General features: G+C 46.7%; 2 protein-coding genes across 5 annotated transcripts; both read left to right on the plus strand.

Annotated features, from left to right (window-relative positions):
- Positions 1–550: 550 nt before the first annotated feature.
- Positions 551–16,414, plus strand: LOC120313285 (migration and invasion inhibitory protein). 4 transcript variants are annotated; one of them, XR_005558107.1, is made up of 11 exons: positions 556–798; positions 1,277–1,481; positions 3,301–3,702; positions 5,132–5,234; positions 6,370–6,481; positions 7,121–7,185; positions 7,571–7,700; positions 10,246–10,342; positions 11,647–11,745; positions 13,503–13,705; positions 15,729–15,861. XR_005558107.1 is itself a non-coding variant. In XM_039355031.1 (10 exons), exons 1-10 carry the CDS (start codon positions 794–796, stop codon positions 15,843–15,845), a joined length of 1,335 nt encoding a protein of 444 aa, XP_039210965.1. In that variant the 5' UTR covers positions 551–793; the 3' UTR covers positions 15,846–16,414. The 4 variants fall into 4 exon arrangements, 2 of the variants coding, with proteins under 2 accessions (XP_039210965.1, XP_039210964.1); XR_005558106.1 differs by having other exon boundaries at positions 557–798; positions 13,503–14,445; positions 15,729–15,859; XM_039355031.1 differs by lacking the exon at positions 13,503–13,705 and having other exon boundaries at positions 551–798; positions 15,729–16,414.
- A 396-nt stretch (positions 16,415–16,810) lies between these two features.
- RNF186 (ring finger protein 186) lies at positions 16,811–18,663 on the plus strand. Its single transcript, XM_039355014.1, has one exon. It carries the CDS (start codon positions 16,852–16,854, stop codon positions 17,743–17,745), a length of 894 nt encoding a protein of 297 aa, XP_039210948.1. The 5' UTR covers positions 16,811–16,851; the 3' UTR covers positions 17,746–18,663.
- Positions 18,664–19,219: the final 556 nt, after the last annotated feature.

A 19,219-nucleotide genomic window follows, 5' to 3' on the forward strand; every position in this document is an offset into this window, starting at 1 on the left:
CTGCCTTTCATTCTGCTCTGGTGAGCTGGCAAGACACCACAGGGCCTCTAGGCATGTACAGAGGGTCGTTAATATTTCAGAGCGTTTGATGTTTATTTGCATGTCTCTTTTGGGGGGGGGACTTTAATATTGGTTGTTTTTTTTTAATTTAATCTCAGTAATCCTGTGTGAGTCTTGTGAAAACAATCACATCGAAAATGAAGTGAGTTTTTATTTTTCTCGAATTTCACAGGGCCTACAGAGTCTGGAGTCTGTAGGCTTGTAAAACAGTTTTTCTAAAACACTTGAGCCACACTGCTCCCAAACATGAAAGTTTTATTTTATTCATTTATTTAAAAAAAAAAAAAACCAGTAGGTTTTAAGTTTCTGATTGAAAATGGGAGTTCTCAGTATTTAGCTATTGGTTTTAGTAATAGTAATAGTAGTAAAGTTGGAAGGGACCTTGGAGGTCATCTAGTCCAACCCCCTGCTCAGGCAGGAACCCTACAATGAATTTAAGTTTATTTATTTAATTTGCATCCCACCTTGATTACCTCGCTGGCTGCGGATGATAGGGGTTGCAATCCCTCGCGCCGGGCCACCGAGGTCCGTCATGAAAGCCGGACCAGGCCTTTAATTCGAAACGAAACGAAACTCCTCCCCAAAGGCGAGCGAGGGTGCGGTCCCTTTAAGAGCAAATCTCCCAAGTTCCGGGGTGACGCAGGTTGCTGGGCGACGACGGCGGAGCGTGGCCAATCGGGAGGCGTTCGGAAGCTTGGCTTTGCTACATAGTAGCCAACGGACGCGGGAGTGAATGAAGTGCGTAGAACGGCGCTCTTTTGTTTGGGGGGGGGCGGGGGCTGAGGAGCCAGGGCAGCTTTCCCCAGGCTGGGGCCGATGGGAATTGTGGTGCCTCGCCTCCGCTGAGAAGGGAATTGAAACAAGGGGAGGGGGCGTTTTCCCCTCTATGGGGTGCTGGGGGGCCCGGAGGCTGAATTTTGGGGAGGGGGGTTAGTGGAGGACGCCCCTTGAGCCCTCTTGGGGATGGAGGCTGGTCTTGAGTCACTGGCAAAACAAAAATAACATCAATCAGGACTTTGGCCCCTCCCCCAAATTCTTGCCTGGTCCCTAAGAGCTGAGACCCAGACCCTGCCTGACCTTAGTCTGGCCTGTGGGAGGAGGATAAAGGCTACCTCTGGGCACGTGCAGAGTTCCTCCTCTCGAGAGCCCCCAGGCGGGCTTTCCAGGCCAAAAGCATCCCCTTGGGGGTGATGATACTCAGATATTGACTCCCCAGCTCTCAAGGCGTCGTCAGCTCAGCTCCCGCAGCGCAGCCGTCCGTGGTGCCCGAGATGGACCTTCAGCAGCTCCGCCACTTAAACCAGGATCTCCTGCGAAGGTTGAAAGCCAATCAAGAAGAATTCAGGAAGCACCTTCCCTTCGTGCTGGCCTCCACGTCGGGGGACCCCGAGCGCAAGCAGGGGCTCGGTTCCAGGAACGGGGTAGGATGGATAGTTGTTCAAGGTTGACCCATCTACATCTGAAACTCCTGGGGGCGTCCAGCTTTGATCCAAATATACGTGAGGTCTTTTTAAGCAACTGTCGGGGATCCCTCTGGAACTTCTCCACAGAAGTTTAAAATCCAATTCTGCCTCTGCCAGATGGCTTGGGGACCCAGTAGGGGAGCTTCACCCGCTGGAGTTGGTTGGCTAATAAAGCCTAATCCGGGCCTTACTAGGAACTGCTTCCATCCCGCGACAAGATCTGTAATACCATCAGACATCCACATCTGCCTATCCCAGGTCCTGGGTAAGGACTCGATAGGTAGACAAAAATGCCAAATCCAGTCTGAACATCTGGCTGACTGTGCGATGATCCATAATAATAATAATAATAATAATAATAATAATAATAATAATAATAATAATAAAGTTGGAAGGGACCTTGGAGGTCATCTAATCCAACCCCCTGCTCAGGCAGGAAACCCTATACCATTTCAGACAAATGACTGTCCAGTCTCTTCATTAAAACTTCCAGTGTGGAGCATTCATAACTTCTAAGGGCAGGTTGTTCCACTGGTTAATTGTCCTCACTGTCAGGAAGTTTCTCCTTAGTTCCAGGTTGCTTCTCTCCTGGATTAGTTTCCATCCATTGATTCTTGTCCTGCCCTCAGGCGCTTTGGAGAATAGCTTGACTCCCTCTTCTTTGGGGCAGCCCCTGAGATACTGGAACACTGCTATCACGTCACCCCTCGTCCTTTTATCTTCTTTGTTATGATTGATGGTTTTAATGTTTTTTTAATGTTTTTATGCTGCCAGCCACTCAGAGTTCATTCAACCTGAGATAGGTGATGAATAAATTTCATAATAAACAAAAATAAACAAACTTTGTATTGGCCTGTTCTCACCATATCTAGCGTTTTAAAAATGAATAAAACAAGGCTTTTTTAAAAAAAACACCATCAAATTACATAGACTGCTTCTGAATATATAGTTAGCATAGTTAAGTATCTTTTAATAATAGCAGTGAATCATTTTGCCATCCTGGAGCATGCAACTCTTACTTTTTTTCCTGTTTTTTTTTGTTTTGTTTTGTTTTTTGACATAATCTTTCCTGGCACCATGTTTACATCTGGAGATGCTTTGATCCAGATCCTGAACGAGACAGAGAATTTGCTTGTGCAGCCAAATGAGAATTCTGTAGATTGGAGGACCTATTTTTGCTTCCCCCAAATGGGCCATCTATCACAACGATCAGACCTGCCTTGTGCTGCAAGACCTTTCTGCAGGCTGCATGTTGTTAAACGAAAAAGAGTGAAACAGGAGATTAAAAAAAAAAGGTCAGATAAGAGGGCACTCGTGCAATTTCAGACAAGTTAAAAAACGTAGCCCTAAACAGTTTATAGGGGTGTTGTGTATGTGTACACCAGGGGTCATCAAACTTGGCCCTTTTATGACTGGTGGACTTCAACTCCCAGAATTCCTCAGCCTGACACACGTGCCTGGCTGAGGAATTCTGGGAGTTGAAGTCCATCAGTCATAAAAGGGCCGAGTTTGAAGACCCCTGGTGTACACTTTTGAGAGCAGGCAACAGGTTTTCATTTTTTAATATGTGCCATATTACTGTGCCCACAGTAAAAAAAAATGAGAATAAAGGTTATCTTATCTAACAGGGATTCCTGCAGTATTTTTCCCCCTTATTGTCCTTGACTGAGTTTCCAGCTTGTATGCACCCTGGGGCAGCAACCTGCCACGTCTTGCTAATTGTGCTGTGTGACCCTCACGGCAACACAACTGTTTTTATCGCTGTCTTCCCTTCCAGATCCAGCCGGAGTTTCATCCAGACGTGGAGGGGGCCACCCTGAACGTTTCGGAGGAAGGGAATTCCCAACTGGGCCTGGACTCTCAGGGCACCAGGAGGCAGAGCGAGAGACGGAAAGAGGGGTGCTCCCCGAGCTGGGGGCTGCCCTGTTCCCCCTGCACGGCCGTCGTGCCGTTTGGCGAGGCTGCCAATGCGAACGGTGAAACAGCCAAGGAAGAGGGCCCCCCAAAGTCAGCCCCTGCTGCCTGCCCCGAGGCGAAGGAGGGAACGGGCCCCCGAGAGGAGCTGACCCAAAGCCCAGCAGGAGGGGAGAGGAGGCAGGGGACCTCAGCTCGGATGCCGCAGACCCCCAAGTCCATTTTGCTTACGCCGGGGAGCAAGCATGGCAGGGCAAGGAGGAAGGTGAGTGCTGAAAAGCTTGGCAGGGCAGGCCCTGAGCAAAAGAAACTGCGTCTGATTGGCAGGCAGACTTAATCTCTGCAAAACAGCTGGAAAGCTGGCAGGGGGGCGATACTGATCTAAGACAGGGAGAGTAGCAATAGCAGTAGCTCTTACACTTATATACCACTTTACAGGGCTTTGCAGCCCTCTCTAAGCCATTTACAGAGTCAACATACTGTATTTGCCCCCCAACAATCGGTGTCTTCATTTTACCCACCTCGGAAGGATGGAAGGCTGAGTCAACCTTGAGCCGGTCAGGATTGAACTGCTGGCAGTGGGTAGAGTTTGCCTGCAATACTGCATTCTAACCACTGCACCACCATGGCTTCCTCCCTTCCTTCCTTCCTTCCCAAGCAGTAAAGCTTATATCCCGCTTCACAGGGCTTTACAGCCCCCTCTAAGTGGTTTACAGAGTCAGCCCGTTAACCCCCCAACAATCTGGGTCCTCATTTTACCGACCTCGGAAGGACAGAAGGCCGAGTCAACCTTGAACCGGTGAGACTCGAACTGCCAAACTGCAGGCAGCCGGGATTCCGCAGAAGTAGCCTGCAGTGCTGTATTCTAACCACTGCACCACCAGGGCGCAGAGTAGTGGTTTGAGCAATCAGGACTAGAACCTTAGCTTTTATTTTATTTTTTATTTTTTTTAATATATATTTTTAGTATTTTTTTATAATCAAAAATGCTTAATACTTTATCAGCAACAGATTGTCTGGGTTCCAACATTTAACTTACTAATACATGTTTGTTTATTTATTTATTTATTTATGAGACTTATATACCGCTTTAAGTGCAAGCACTCTCTAAGCGGTGTACACCAGTAAGCAATGTATATATATATTGTATGTATATATCCTGTATGTATATATCCTTTCTCTCTTCTTCGTTTTTCTAGCCATTGATAAAAGGTACCCCATGTTCTAAAATATACTGAATCTTCTTTCTCATTCATTTTCAATGTCAATCTGTCCATTTCTGCACAGTCTAAAAAAATTTTAATTAACTCTTCCTCCGTTGGTAAATCTTCATTTTTCCAATATTGGGCGAATACAATTCTCGCCGCAGTTAATACATGTAAAATTAGACATATGCACTCTTTCTCATTATTTCCTAGTATTATGCCTAACAAACACAGTTCTGGCTTAAAATCTATATGGTTTTTTTTTTAGTCATTTTCTCTAACCATATGTGTCTTCTTGGCCAGAATCTTTGGGCTTTGGGGCATGTCCACCAAAGATGGTAACAAGTGCCTGGTTTTGAATCTTAGCTTACTTTTAGAAGAAGGGGAAGGCTCTGCCAGTTTTCAGGCAAGACTTGACAGGCAATGTTGGGCATTTCCGGGGCATGTCCTGGTCCCTGGCATCAAAGAGGCACCCTTTCTCTTTTCCAGAAGGAAGCTGGGCATGTGACGTTTGTCTCCGACACGGAGGAGTATTTGATCCCAGAGGACAGCATGTCAGCGCAGCCTTTCCTGGGCTACGACTGGATCGCAGGTGGGAAGAGGCTGGGGGCTGCTTCCCGAAACGCCTAAGCCAGTGGTTCTCAACCTTTTTAATGCCGTGACCCCCAACCAGTTGTAAGTCGAGGACTACTCAACCGGTCGTAAGTCGAGGACTACTCAACTGGTGCAGCACCATTTGCAGACTGGGACTTTTGGCGGGCTCAGCAGAGCAGCCAATAGAATTAGACTCTATTCAAGAGAGTCTATTCTATTGGCTTTCCAAAACCAATAGAATAAAAGGGAGTAGCACAGCTAAGGAAAAGGGTGGGGAAATGGCGGAGTGCGTTGTTTGGCGACCCCCGTGAAATGGTCGTTCGACCCCAAATGGGATCCCGACCCACCGGTTGAGAACCACTGGCCTAAACAGAGCTTCCATGCTCAGGTGCAGTGTCTCTGCACACTGGGGTGGAGAGCATTAGCAAATCCAAGTGACTGTCTAGCCTCTTTTTAAAAATCTCCAGTGATGGAGCGCCCACAATTTCTGGAGGCAGGGTGTTCCACTGGTTAATTGTCCTCACTGTCAGGAGGTTTCTCCTTAATTCCAGGTTGCTTCTCTCCTTGATCAGTTTCCAACCGTTGTTTCTCGTCCTGCCCTCGGGTGCTTTGGTGAATAATGTGACCCCCCTCTGCCTTGTGGCAGCCCCTCAAATACTGGAATAATGCCATCATGTCTCCCCTGTTTCTTCTCATCTTTAGACTAGCCAAACCCAAATCCTGCAGCCCTTCTTCGTATGTTTTGGTCCCCAGGCCTTGGATCATCTTAGTTGCTCTTCTCTGGATTTTTTCCAAACTCTCTACATCTTTTTTGTGGTAGGGTGACCAAAATGGGCTGAAGTATTCCAGGTGTGGTCTTACTAAGGCTTTGTAAAGTGGTACTAGTGTTTTACTGTAGCCCCCCCCCATCATGCTGGCTCCTTTGCCCCTCTCCCGTCCTCCTAGCCAGACAGAACCAACTTTCTAATCACAGCTGGCAGATTCTGCTCTTATTTGCCAAGAAAAGGAGGGACAGATCCTCCCTGTCCAGGAACAGTCTACCTGTGTATTCCGAGGGCTTGACAATGAGCTTCTGATCCTGCCGTTTTCGCGCTTGGGTGTTTCACCTGCTCTCTGCGACCCTCATTCTCTAGGGCTGCTGGAGACGGATGCGTCCCTGTCTGAAAAACCCGAGGAATATTTTGCAGAGCTGCAAAACTTCCGCCAGGTGAACAAGGAGGCTTGCATCCGCGACCACGACTTCGAGTATGATCCGGCTGGGGGGGGAGGAGGAGGGGAAGAGGGGGTTTGAAAAAAGGGGTAGATGTGGGAGGTAGATGCCTTTAGATCTGCTCAAACCCCCAAGTGCCATTTTTAAAGCCCAAGTTCACACAACATGCTTAAATCAGATGGTTAACCCTCACCAGCTGCCCATTCGCAGGAGAAATTAAGCTTTGCAAGGGGTAAACTCTGGGTTGTTATTTTAAAGCTGCCTTTGCTGTTTCAGAATCAGAATAGAGCTGGAAGGGACCTTGGAGGTCATCTAGTCCAGCCCCCTGCTCAAGCAGGAGACCCTGTTCCATTTCAGACAAATGGCTGTTCAGTCTCTCCTTAAAAACCTCCAGGAATGGAGCACCACAACTTCTGGTGGCAAGCTGTTCCACTGGTTAATTGTCCTCCCTATTAGGAAGTTTCTCCTTAATTCCAGGTTGCTTCTTTCCTTCATCAGGATCCGGCAAGGGGTTAGGGCTAACTCAGCCTCCAAACCAAAGAGTGGGAAGAGATATTTAGAGGTCATCCAGCCCAGCCCACTGTAATACACAACGTTCCCCTGCCTTGGTTAGTTGGGTGCCAGTGCACAATTCCTTTCTCAGGCTCTAATTCTGGGTTTTTCCTTCTTTACAGGCTGAAGGACGTGAATTCTTCGGCCCTGGATCGGGAGATGGAAATAGACGCAGCCTCCCACCAATGTATGTTCCAATGTTTCTTTAGCCAGTGCATTTTGGGGGTGGAAAGTCAGCAGGAATTGCGTGCCTGGGAATAGCAGCCCTAGCAGGATCTAGACCAGGGGATCTCCAAACCTGGCCATTTTAAGACTTGTGGACTTCAACTCCCAGAGTTCCTCAGCCAGCATGGAATTCTGGGAGATGAAGTCCACAAGTTTTAAATGCGGCCAAGTTTGGAGACACCCCCCCAAACTAGAAGCATGGGAAAGGGCCCCAAAATCCCATTGAGGTTTCAAGCCACTCATTACTTAGCCTCATCTTGCAGCCATGAAGGCTAGAAACTTGGCACCAGTTAAAACCTACAGCTATGTAAAGGGCCCTGTCGTAATTTTTCTGGCATGCGCTGCAGGTGTCTTCTGCTATCGGTTGAATAAACGCCTTTTTACGGTGCCAACGGATCCAGAATCAGCCTGCCCCGTTTGCAAAACCCCTCGAGCCGAAAAACCTCCTGAAACCCTGGTGGAGCCAGCTTTTATCAGGTGAGGTTTTGCCCTGGTTATCGCTGTTTGGTCAGAGGTAGGCAACCTTGGCTCTTTTATGACTGGTGGACTTCAACTCCCAGAATTCCTGAGCCAGCCATGCTGAGGGGAAAGGGAGAGGTTTCCAAGCTGAGCCATGCTGGCTCAGGAATTCTGGGAGTTGAAGTCCACGAGTCATAAAGCGGCCTAGGCCAGAGGTAAGTAACCTTGGCTCTTTTATGACCCGTGGACTTCAACTCCCAGAATTCCTGAGCCAGCATGGGGGAACTATGGCCCCCTTCATGACTCCTGGACTTCAACTCCCAGAATTCCTGAGCCAGCCATGCTGAGGGGAAGGGAGAGTTTCCAAGCTGAGCCAGGCTGGCTCAGGAATTCTGAGCCAGCATGGGGGAACTATGGCCCCTTCATGACTCGGGGACTTCAACTCCCAGAATTCCTGAGCCAGCATGGGGGAACTATGGCCCCCTTCATGACTGCTGGACTTCAACTCCCAGAATTCCTGAGCCAGCCATGCTGAGGGGAAGGGAGAGTTTCCAAGCTGAGCCAGGCTGGCTCAGGAATTCTGGGAGTTGAAGTCCACCAGTCTTAAAGTTGCCAATGTTGAGGACCCCTGATATAGGGCAGGGGTGGGGAGCCTTGGCTCTTTTATGAGTCATGGACTTCAACTCCCAGAATTGAAGTCCACAAGTCATAAAAGAGCCAACGTTGCCTACCCCTGGTTTTGGTGGATCAGTTTCAATCTGAGTTGCCAACAACCTCAGTTGGCCCTGGATTTTGGCGTCCTTTCGCAAGCTCCCTGGGAAGGTCGCCATGGCAACCCCGTGTCCCTGGTTCTGCCAAGTGTCCCAATTTTCATCACGTGACTAAAATGCTTAAATAAGTTTGTGATATCCACCCAAGTCCAGTAATAAATAAATAAATTTCATGGACTTCAAATGAAACAATGGTAGAACTTCACAAGTTCCTAGAATAAAGGGAAGGGAAGGGAAGGGAAGGGAAGGGAAGGAAGGAAGGAAGGAAGGAAGGAAGGAAGGAAGGAAGGAAGGAACGAAGGAAAGAGGAAGGAAGGAAGGAAAGATGAAGGAATGGGAGGGAGGAAGGAAGGAAGGAAGGAAGGAAGGAAGGAAGGAAGGAAGGAAGGAAGGAAGGAAAGATGAAGGAATGGGAGGGAGGGAGGAAGGAAGGAAGGAAGGAAGGAAGGAAGGAAGGAAGGAAGGAAGGAAGGAAGGATGAAGGAATGGGAGGGAGGGAGGGGTGAGAGGGAGGAAGGAAGGAAGGAACAAAGGAGAGAAAGGAAGGAAGGAAGGAAAGATGAAGGAATGGGAGGGAGGGGTGAGAGAAGGAGGAAGGAAGGAAGGAAAGATGAGGGAATGTGAGGGAGGGAGGGGTGAGAGTGGGCGGGAGGAAGGAAGGAACGAAGGAAAGAGAAAAGGAGGGAGGAAGGAAGGGAAGGAAAGATGAAGGAATGGGGGGAGGGAGGGGTGAGAGGGAGGAAGGAAGGAATGAAGGAAGGAGAGAAAGGGAGGGAGGAAGGAAGGAAGGAAGGAAAGATGAGGGAATGGGAGGGAGGGAGGGAGGGAGGGAGGAAGGAAGGAAAGAAGGAGAGAAAGGAAGGAAGGAAGGAAAGATGAAGGAATGGGAGGGAGGGAGGGGTGAGAGAGGGAGGGAGGAAGGAAGGAATGAAGGAAGATGAGGGAATGAGAGGGAGGGAGGGAGAGGGGAGAGGGAGCTGCAACGGTCGTAAGCAAAGGACCGGTCCAACATTTCTGCTGTTAAGTGAGATGTTTGTTAAGTGAGTTTGGCCCCGTTTTACGACCTTTTTTGCCACAGTTGTTAAGTGAACCCCTGCAGTTGATCAGTGAGTCAGCCGGTCATGAAGCGAATCTGGCTCCTCCCATTGACTTGCTGGTCAGAAGGTCGCTAAAGGGGACCCCGGGATGCTGCAACCGTCATAAATAGGAACCAGTTGCCAAGCTTCTGAATCTGGATCACGTGATCGTGGGGGAAGCTGCAGAGGTCATAACTGTGAAAAACGGCCATGTGTCACTTTTCTCAGTGGCGTTGTGGCTTTGAACGATCACTAAATGAACTGTGGTAAATTGAGGATTACCCACAATCCCCTTTCTCCCTCATTCCCTCTTTTTTCTTACGGCCAAGAAAGGGGACATTAGCCAAAGCTGCCTGTACTTTGGGGGAACAGAAATCCTGTTTTGTTTCTTCATTTCCTATTCAAGACAGCAAAATGTTTTACCGGCAGAGGTGGGCAGCTCCCAGTTCTGCCCCTTCTGTTCCAGAGAATGTCTTCCTGGGGATTTTCCCCAAGTCATTTTTTTTTAAAAGCAGTGTAGTAATCTAACTTTGCTGCAATCCGTTGATTTGCCTTTCGGTGTATAATCTCTTACGGTGGCGTATTTTTGCTCAATTTTGTTTTGCTTTAATTTAGAAACAGGTGGCTTCACCCAGTCTCTTTATAAACAGGTGTTTTTTTTAATACCTTCACCTGCTCCTTTTAGATGTTCTGATGTTGTGGGGGTATATTTTGCAGAGTCAGCTTCCCAAGAGCTACCTTCCTCCCCACGTATAAACACAAAATCCATCGACGGAAAAGCTACGAAATGGAGGACAATTTGGCCCTGCCCTCGGTGAGTTTCAAGGGAGGAAGAGTGCGCGAAACAGAAAGGGAAAGAGAGAATTGTGCTTGGGGGGGGGAGAAAATTGACAACGATTCCAGCGTCTCTTGTAAAACGCTAGAATTCAAGGTTAGCATTAAATATCAGATAGATAGATAGATAGATAGATAGATAGATAGATAGATAGATAGATAGATAGATAGATAGATAGATAGATAGATAGATAGATTAGATAGAGATGGATGGGTAGATGTGGATGGATAGAAAGACAGACAGATAGGGATGGATAGATATGGATAGGTAGGTAGGTGGATGGATGGATGGATGGATATGGATGGGTAGATGTGGATGGATAGAAAGACAGACAGACAGATAGATAGGGATGGATAGATATGGATAGGTAGGTAGGTAGGTAGGTAGATGGATGGATATGGATATGGATGGGTAGATGTGGATGGATAGAAAGACAGACAGACAGATAGATAGGGATGGATAGATAGATTAGGTAGGTAGGTAGGTGGATGGATGGATATGGATATGTAGATGTAGATGTGGATGTGGATGGATAGAAAGACAGACAGAGACAGACAGACAGATAGATAGGGATGGATTGATATGGATAGATATATGGATAGATAGATTAGATAGATACGGATGGATATGGATATGGATGGATAGATACGGATGGATGGATATGGATGGATGGATGGATAGAGAGAGAGAGATGGATGGATATATATGGATGGACGAACAGACAGACAGATAGATAGATAGACAAATAGATAGACAGATAGACAAATAGATAATTATATAGATATAGACAGACAGACAGACATAAAAACAGTGTTTACCTGGAAGGCAGATGGCCCTGCCTTTCCAAAAGAAAAGATGAGTCAGGAAAAAAAGCAGTATCTAAGTTCTCATGGTGTATAAGACGCTGCTCCTGTTTCAAAAGCAAATCAATGGGGAAAAAAGTACCTTTGACTTAAGCAAACACTTAAGGCTGCTTCGTACTTTGGATTTGGCTGTAAAAGTTGAGGACTGCCCTGCAATCTTGGAAAAGGAACTTTGGCAGTTTCAAGCACTATTTTCTTTCCCCCCTTCAGTGGAATTTGAGTGCTTGTAAATTTACAGGGCTTGCAAAGACAGCTTGCCTAGTATATTGGCTTAAACCTGGGAACTCTTGCCGTAAGTTAGTAGCAAGGGACATCAAGCTGGGGGGCTTTTAAAAAGGGGGATATATAAGAGAGAGAAAGTTCAGGGGGCAAGTGGACTCGGCAAAAACGCTGAGGCGGTCTCTATCTTTGTTCCCACAGCACTGCCTTGCTGGTTGGGAGAACCCCATCCGAGTGTCCACCCCCATCGTCAGCAGCCTAGATCTACATTCATCTCTGGATTCTCAGTGTCCATATCAGGTAAACAGGAAGAACTGTCTGTCTGGGAACCTCCACTCTTCAGGGCTCTCCAAACTTGTCAACTTTAAGACTTGTGGACTGGCTGAGGAATTCTGGGCATTGAAGTCCACAAGTCTTAAAGTTGACAAGTTTGGAGACCCCTGCTATAGGGAGTCCTTAACGTATGACTACAGTTGAGCCCAAATGTTCTGTTTCTAAACAAGACAGTTCTTAAATGAGTTTTGCTGCATTTTGCCATCTTTCTAGCCCAGATGTTAAGTGAAGCACTGCAGTTGGTCACCACGGTGTAAAAAAAGATGTTGAGATTCTAGAAAGCAACAAAGATGATCAGGGGGCTGGGGGCTAAAACATATAAGGAATGGTTGCTGGAATTGGGTAGGTCTAGTTTAATGAATTGAACTCTGGTGCTGGAGAAGACTCCTGCGAGTACTGCAAGGCCATCAAACCGGTCAGTCCTGCAGGAGACTGCTCTTTAGAAGGCCAGATCCTGAAGTGGAAACTCAAGGACTTTGGCCACTTAGTGAGAAGGAAGGACTCACTGGAGAAGAGCCTAATGCTGGGAAAGATGGAGGGCAATAGAAGAAGGGGACGACAGAGAATGAGGTGGCCGGATGGAGTCACTGAAGCAGTAGCTTAAATGGACTCCAGAAGATGGTAGAGGACGGGAAGGCCTGGAGGAACGTGGTCCATGGGGTTGCGATGGGTTGGACACGACTTCGCAACTAACAACAACAATAGTTTAACGAAGAGAAGGATCAGGGGTGACATGATAGCAGTGTTCCAGTATCTCAGGGGCTGCCACAAAGAAGAGGGAGTCAATCTATTCTCCAAAGCACCTGAAGGCAGGACAGGAAGCAATGGGTGGAAACTAATCAAGGAGAGAAGCAACCTGAAACTAAGGAGAAACTTCCTGACAGAACAATTAACCAGTGGAACAGAAGTTGCCTCCAGAAGCGGCGAATGCTCCAACACTGGAAGTTTTTAAGAAGAAACTGGACAGCCCTTTGTCTGAAATGGTGTAGGGTTTCCTGCCTGAGCAGGGGGATGGACTAGATGACTTCCAAGGTCCCTTCCAACTTTATTATTATTATTATTAGTTATTAAGGTAGTAACCCAGTTGTTAAGTGAATCTAGCTTTCCCCATTTATTTAGCTTGTCAGAAAGTTGCAAAAGGGGATCACGTGACACTGCAACCATCATAAATATGAGCCAGTTGTCAAACGTCTGAATTTTGATCACATGACCATCGAGACGCTGCAACCGTCGTAAATGTGAATAAAGGTCCTAAGTCCCTTTTTTTCCAGTGCCGTTGTAAGTTCAAATGGCCACTAAACAAACTGTTGTAAGATGAGGACTACCAGCAGTAGCCAAACTGCTCTTGCGATGGTCTTGCTGGTCCGTGTGTGGCTGGCAAAGTAGGGATTGTGGCATTAAAACAAAGCTTAAATTCAGCCTTTGCCTGGGCCTGTTTTGTGGTCTGTTAAATGAGCAGAATTCATTTTTTAATTCAGGCATTTCTCAATTAAAATAGAAATACAGTTGGGAGGAAGGGTATTTTCAAACCAAATTGCCGTAGTGCAAGGGGTAGTCAACCTTGGCTCTTTTAGGACTCGTGGACTTCAATTCCCAGAATTCCTGAGCCAGCACAGCTGGCTCAGGAATTCTGGGAGTTGAAGTCCACGAGTCCTAAAAGAGCCAAGGTTGACTAGCCCTGCCACAGTGCCTCTGTAACTGGGATCTCTAAATCTGCTTTTCAGACTTCTGTCTCTCGGGTGGCAGGCGGGACAAGGACGGACGAACTGCTTGACCGCTCTCGAGTGGTGGAATTCGAACTCAGCAGCGCCCCTCGGAAGCAGGCTCACCAAAAGCCGCCACGCCACAAAGCCATTTTCCATTAAAACCACATCCAATTTGTGCCGATGGTGCTGCCTCTTTTTGCTCAGAACAGCTGAGTTTTTATGTGAGTGCCCCACAGTCAGTGGTAGGCTTTGTAAATTGTTTAGTTCAGGAATAGCAGGGCGAGTCATTTATTTGGATTTTTTTTTTTAAAAAAAAAAATCTACCTTTTATTTATTTTTTAATTGTCTTTTAGTCCATGTGGCTTATGAAAACACACATCCATGAACACCTCTGCGGGGGAGAAAAACAACAGATTAAAAACCGTACGCCTGTTTGATGGAGGGGAAGGTTGACATGTGCTGCATGCCTTTTTTTTTTTAGAAAATTAAAACTGAACTATTTTTAAAAATACCTCTTTTTTTAAAAAAAGAATAAATATTATTTTAAAGGCTGTGTCTTGAGAAGCGGTAAGCATCTTCCTGGAAGGTATATCAACGCAGAGAACCAGATTATAAAAATGTATTAAAAAAATCAGGAAAGAACTAATATGGGTATTTAATGTCTTGGAAAAGAATAAAACCTTTTTTGGACTCAGAGATAACTCATTTGTGGAATCAGCGCCCACAAATAAACCGCTTTTGATAACCGCCCAGGACAGAGGGTTCCAAAGATGCTCTGGCTGTTTGCAGTTGTTGATTGGCTCCTTCCTTGTTGCCACGGTGATGCATACACAGCATCCTTTCCTCTGTGGTCCAGAATCGGACATCGTTGGCTGAGACAAAATGAAGATACTGACTTTTTTCGGTTCATTTTTCTGGCCTCTCCAATATGTCAGAGGTGCTAGCCTCGCACCAGCTGTTGGTAAAGGATCACAGTGTATTTATAGCTTCCATTCTAATTATTATTTCTACCTTGGGGAAGTCCAGGGGTGCCCCCTCAGTGTTTTGCAACTCACTTTTCCAGAGGAGAGAGTGTGGTGATGCTTCTAGCCTTTGGCGCTCTTTCTGTAGACGAGCATTTCTTTCTGTTCGTTCCCAGGGCCTGCCAGAACGCTGTCATGCTGTTTCCCATGTGATAACTGAATAACAGAATTGGAAGGGACCTTGAAGGTCTTCTAGTCCAGCCCCCTGCTCAAGCAGAAGACCCTATACCATGTCAGACAAATGGCTGTCCAATCCCTTCTTAAAACCCTCTAGTGTTGGAGCACCCACAACATCTGGAGGCAATTCGTTCCCCTGATTAATTGTTCTGACTGTCAGGAAGTTTCTCCTTAGTTCTCGATTGCTTCTCTCCTTGATTAGTTTCCATCCGTTGTTTCTTGTCCTGCCTTCAGGGGCTTTGGAGAACAGCTTGACCCCCCCTCCTCTTTGTGGCAGCCCCTCAAATATTGAAACATTGCTATCAAGTCACCCCTGGCTCTTCTCTTAATTACATTATACATACTCAAGTTTCTGCCACCGTTCTTCATACGAAGAAAGATGGAAGAGAAAAAAAATGTACGTCTATTTGGTTCACCTTTAGCTCCCACCTGTACGGGCTGCAGGTAGACTGCCCCTGAAATGGAGGGAGCAGCAGACCTCCCCACCTTTTCAAAGCGACGTGCAGTGGAACTCTTTATTTCCTTGATGGGGCTGCTTTGGCAAGGCCTTTATTAATTCTCCTTGAATTAATCCATGCTTGATGGATCATCAAGATTCATGAACCTCAAAACAGCTTGTCATGAAAACAAGCAGCAGGCTCATCCAGGTAGAAAATTAAATTTAGCCTCCACTTAATGTGCCCAAGGCTCATTCTTTGAATGCCTGGTGTTCTCAAATACCTTTGCTTTAAATAAATAATTGCATTTATTTTAAACGCATATCCTGTTTATGGTTAACGCTGCTTAAACAGTCCTTCCCCTCCCTTTTCACATACAGGATAAGCTTCGCCCGTTTTACTCTCACAACAGCCCTTTAAGGTAGATCAGGTGGCTGAAGGAGGGGGGGCAAGCCTCACCCCCCCTCCCCGCCAGGATCCTTCTGGCTCAGCGTAACCCCTGGATGTTTCCCTTTTGTTTTCTGAACCAAGTTCCCCCGTTTCTCACTGTGGTGACCGGTGGTTGCTAGACTCCTTGTTTCTGCCATGTTTTCTCTTGCTGCTTGCAGGGGACCCCAACGTCCACTGGAACACTTGGCAGCCCTGGGTGTGCATGTGCCAACTTCAGAAGCAGGCCCGCATACGGCACTTTGCCGTCTGGGGTGTCAACGTGTCGCTCGACCTGAAGACCTCGGAGTTCTGGCAGGAGAAACCCTGCTCCTTACACGACTGCAGCCATTGCAGGTCAGAAGACTGTCCGGGCGGCGTGGCTGGATCCGGCTTCTTCTCTCGGTTTCAGAGCCTCTCTTCCCCCAGACCCCACGAAGTCAAGATCCCCCTCCCTCCCCATTTGGATTTCCCCTCCTACGACAGCCTCCCCATCATAGATGACAAAGACGGGGAGTAGGGGGACCTCGGACACAGCGAAGCGGACTTAACCACACTGTGGTTTGTTTCCCACTGCACGCCTTCCTTCAAGGGGGCTGGATTGCAAAACCCATGCTCCTTTGCCGCCTGGCGCAGGGCAGGGCAGGCCGTTACAGACCCAGACCCCCTCCCAGCCCCCCGAATGGGAATGTTGTGTTTATTCTGTAAGGCACCAATAAAGTTTTCTGGAGTTGAAAGACCCAATTTATTCTTAATCCTTAATCTTCCTTTGCCTTTATCCTCAGCTTCTGGATCGGCCCTAAACATTCAGAAGGACCCCAAACAGATTAAAAAAAAAAATAGGCTGTTCTCAATCATTTTCTGCATTTGGGTTTACTCAAAACACGTCCTCCATTGAATAAACTTTGGAACACCCGGGCTGCACTTTTACAGCTAGCTCCAGTTGTTTTGAGCAAATTGCAGCACTTAACCTCCCATCTCCTTGCCTCAAATCTGAAGCAGCCCTTTGAGGTTTTGTTTGCCAATTGTAAAGAAATGTTTGCTTTTTCCTTCGGAATTGCCTAGCAAGGTTACGTTATCAGGCACAGTAAAAAAAAAAAAAAAAATCCTCTGGTCATTGGAGTTACTGATTAAATTTAATCTCCATTTGGTTTTAAAGAAAACAAACACATCCACCCACCCAACGTGAGCAAGTTTTTTGTTTTTTGTTTGCCAAAGGGGTGGGACTTGCTGGGAGAGTTAAACAAAACAATTACTCTGTTGCTAGGACAAAGCATTTTATAAAAGGAGTTTTCAAATCCACAGATGCAGTCAAAGGCAGGCGGTTCATCCGTATTGCTGGGAGAGCTCCACGTTTCTCCCTCTGCCGAATTTTGCAAAACATTTTCCATGGATAATTTGCAACTTGTGATTGAAGCCGGTAAAGCGACAGACCAATCTCAGATTTCTGGAGAGACATCCGGAACGGATGATGGTCCAAAAATTGAGGGCTGCTGCTCCATTCAAGAGGAAAAGTCTTGCAATAAAACTGTGGATCTAGAACTCAGAAATCCAGAAATGGCGATGTCATCATCTTTGAGTCCCGTCGCTGTGACGGTGTCACCCCCGGGGCCTCTCCAGCAGTGCCCGTCCAGAGTCTCTTTTGGTGACACCACCTGCCTCATCTGTTTCCATCAATTCAGCCTTAGCCGGCTGCCCAAAGTCCTGGCGTGCCAGCATGCCTTCTGCGCCACATGCCTGAAGAGGATCTTGGGGCAAAAAGATCATGCCTGGATCATCAACTGTCCCCTCTGCCGAAAGGCCACAGTGGTATCCGGGGGTCTCATCTGCAGCCTCAGCAACCTACAGCACGTCATGGAGCAGCTAGAGAGCACAGATCCAGATGCAGAGATCGCTGGCACCCCGGGCGCCGTCGGAGTGTGGCACAGCCAGCAGCAGCCTTCCCCTGAAATGCAATCTCGGGATTCCGGGGAGATCAACCAGGCTGCCGTCAAGAGACTCACCCTGCTGCTTCTGCTTGTTTTGATGCTGATTGCCTTCATCCTCCCCTTCACCAACGCTGGACTGCTGACGTGGTTCCTCTGCTTCATGGTCCTTTTAGGCAGCATAATCTGCGCCGTGCTTTGCTGGGATCCCAGTTGGACCTACCCAAGTGTTTCGCTGCCCTTCTGGGCAAAGAAGGTCAATCCAATGGCCTGACTGACTTCTTCTAGCACGGGCCATGAGTCTCTTGGGCACTGGTGCTTGAGCACACAAGACCAAAGGGGTGGCTGAACGGATGCCAGGGGAGCTGGGTGGGTTCAGATGTGGCATTCACACCTGGAAATCTTGGCCGAGATGCATAGCTGTTTGTAGCATCTGGCTTCACATCCCGTTGGTCTGAAAATAGCAAACACAATCCTGATGCCTTCTTGAATAATGGGGTTTTATTTTGGAGGGTGCCGGAATAAATTCTCACCCGATTTTATTCCTCCGTGATAAACCAAGGGTGGCTTCTGGCTTTAAAAATAAATAAATGAGAAAGTCAATGATTAATGAGTACCATCTAGATGGAAACTCCACCGTGGAATGCAGTCTATCTCCAAAAAGCTGGCTAACAACTGGGACTACTGTGGTCTCCATGTCTTCCTTAAAGGTGGCCCTTTAAGGGGATAAAAATATGAGTTTAGTTTATGGGGGGGGAGTTAAGAGTAGTCTTGGTTTTCATTTAACCATTTTTGAAGTTTTCTTCAAGGGCTGCACAAGCATAAACATTTACAACAGAAAGCTCTAAATCCATTGTTAAACACACAAGTATGGTGCTTAAAAAGATTGTTTTTTAAATTAGCACACACGTTGTTGGTAAACTGGGAATTTAAATCAATGTCAGGGCAGCTTCCACACAAGTTGACTTAAATTTCTTCTGGAAACATTTGATGGGGGGTACAGATGGCTTTGTTCTTATGTATAGTTTGTGGGGAGGAGGTTTCCACTGTTTTCATAAGCCAATATTCACTTTAGTAAGTGGGAACGAGCACAATGAAGCAGCACTGAAGTGAAGCTGTTGAAGCATCCAGCATTGCTGAAATGTTTTATGTTTATGCTGTGAAGGTTCAGATAAAGATGATTTTGCCTTGATGGCTTTTTGCTTTATTCTGTTTGCCAGCTAAAGACTAGAAAATTTGCATTTGCATTACATTAGCAGTGTTCCAATATCTCAGGGGTTGCCCCAAAGAAGAGGGAGTCAAGCTATTCTCCAAAGCACCTGAAGGCAGGACAAGAAGCAACCCAGAACTAAGAAGAAATTTCCTGTCAGTTAGAACAATTAATCAGTGGAACAACCTGCCTCCAGAAGTTATGAATGCTCCAACACTTAAGAAGCATTTGTCTGAACTCATGTAGGGTTTCCTGCCTGATTAGGGGGTTGGACTAGATGACCTACAAGGTCCTTTCCAACTCTGTTTATTCTATTCTATTCTATTCTATTCTATTCTATTCTATTCTATTCTATTCTATTCTATTCTATTCAACATTAAACTGCATTTACAGATTAATCACAGTTCAGTTGAAGTTTTCCCACCTTTGTGATAGAAAAACGTTCATTTGCATTGAATTGCAATTATTTTTATAAAGATGCAAATCCGCAAAAGTTAGACAATGTGCCTTTAATCGCAACCTGATTGCTAGTCAGCTA

Source organism: Crotalus tigris, unplaced genomic scaffold, assembly GCF_016545835.1.
Source record: "Crotalus tigris isolate CLP2741 ecotype Arizona unplaced genomic scaffold, ASM1654583v1 scf7180000018590.67127310178:1205815, whole genome shotgun sequence".
In the NCBI taxonomy this organism is placed as follows: domain Eukaryota; kingdom Metazoa; phylum Chordata; class Lepidosauria; order Squamata; family Viperidae; genus Crotalus; species Crotalus tigris.

What these genes read in the sequence shown, in the direction of transcription:
- LOC120313285 (XM_039355030.1), top strand. An exon ending in GGCTCGGTTCCAGGAACGGG is followed by an intron (nt 1,482 to 3,300) that starts GTAGGATGGATA and finishes CTTCCCTTCCAG; the next exon opens with ATCCAGCCGGAGTTTCATCC. An exon ending in AGACGCAGCCTCCCACCAAT is followed by an intron (nt 7,186 to 7,570) that starts GTATGTTCCAAT and finishes CATGCGCTGCAG; the next exon opens with GTGTCTTCTGCTATCGGTTG.
- RNF186 (XM_039355014.1), top strand. Translation starts at nt 16,852, where the DNA reads ATGCAGTCAAAGGCAGGCGGTTCATCCGTATTGCTGGGAGAGCTCCAC.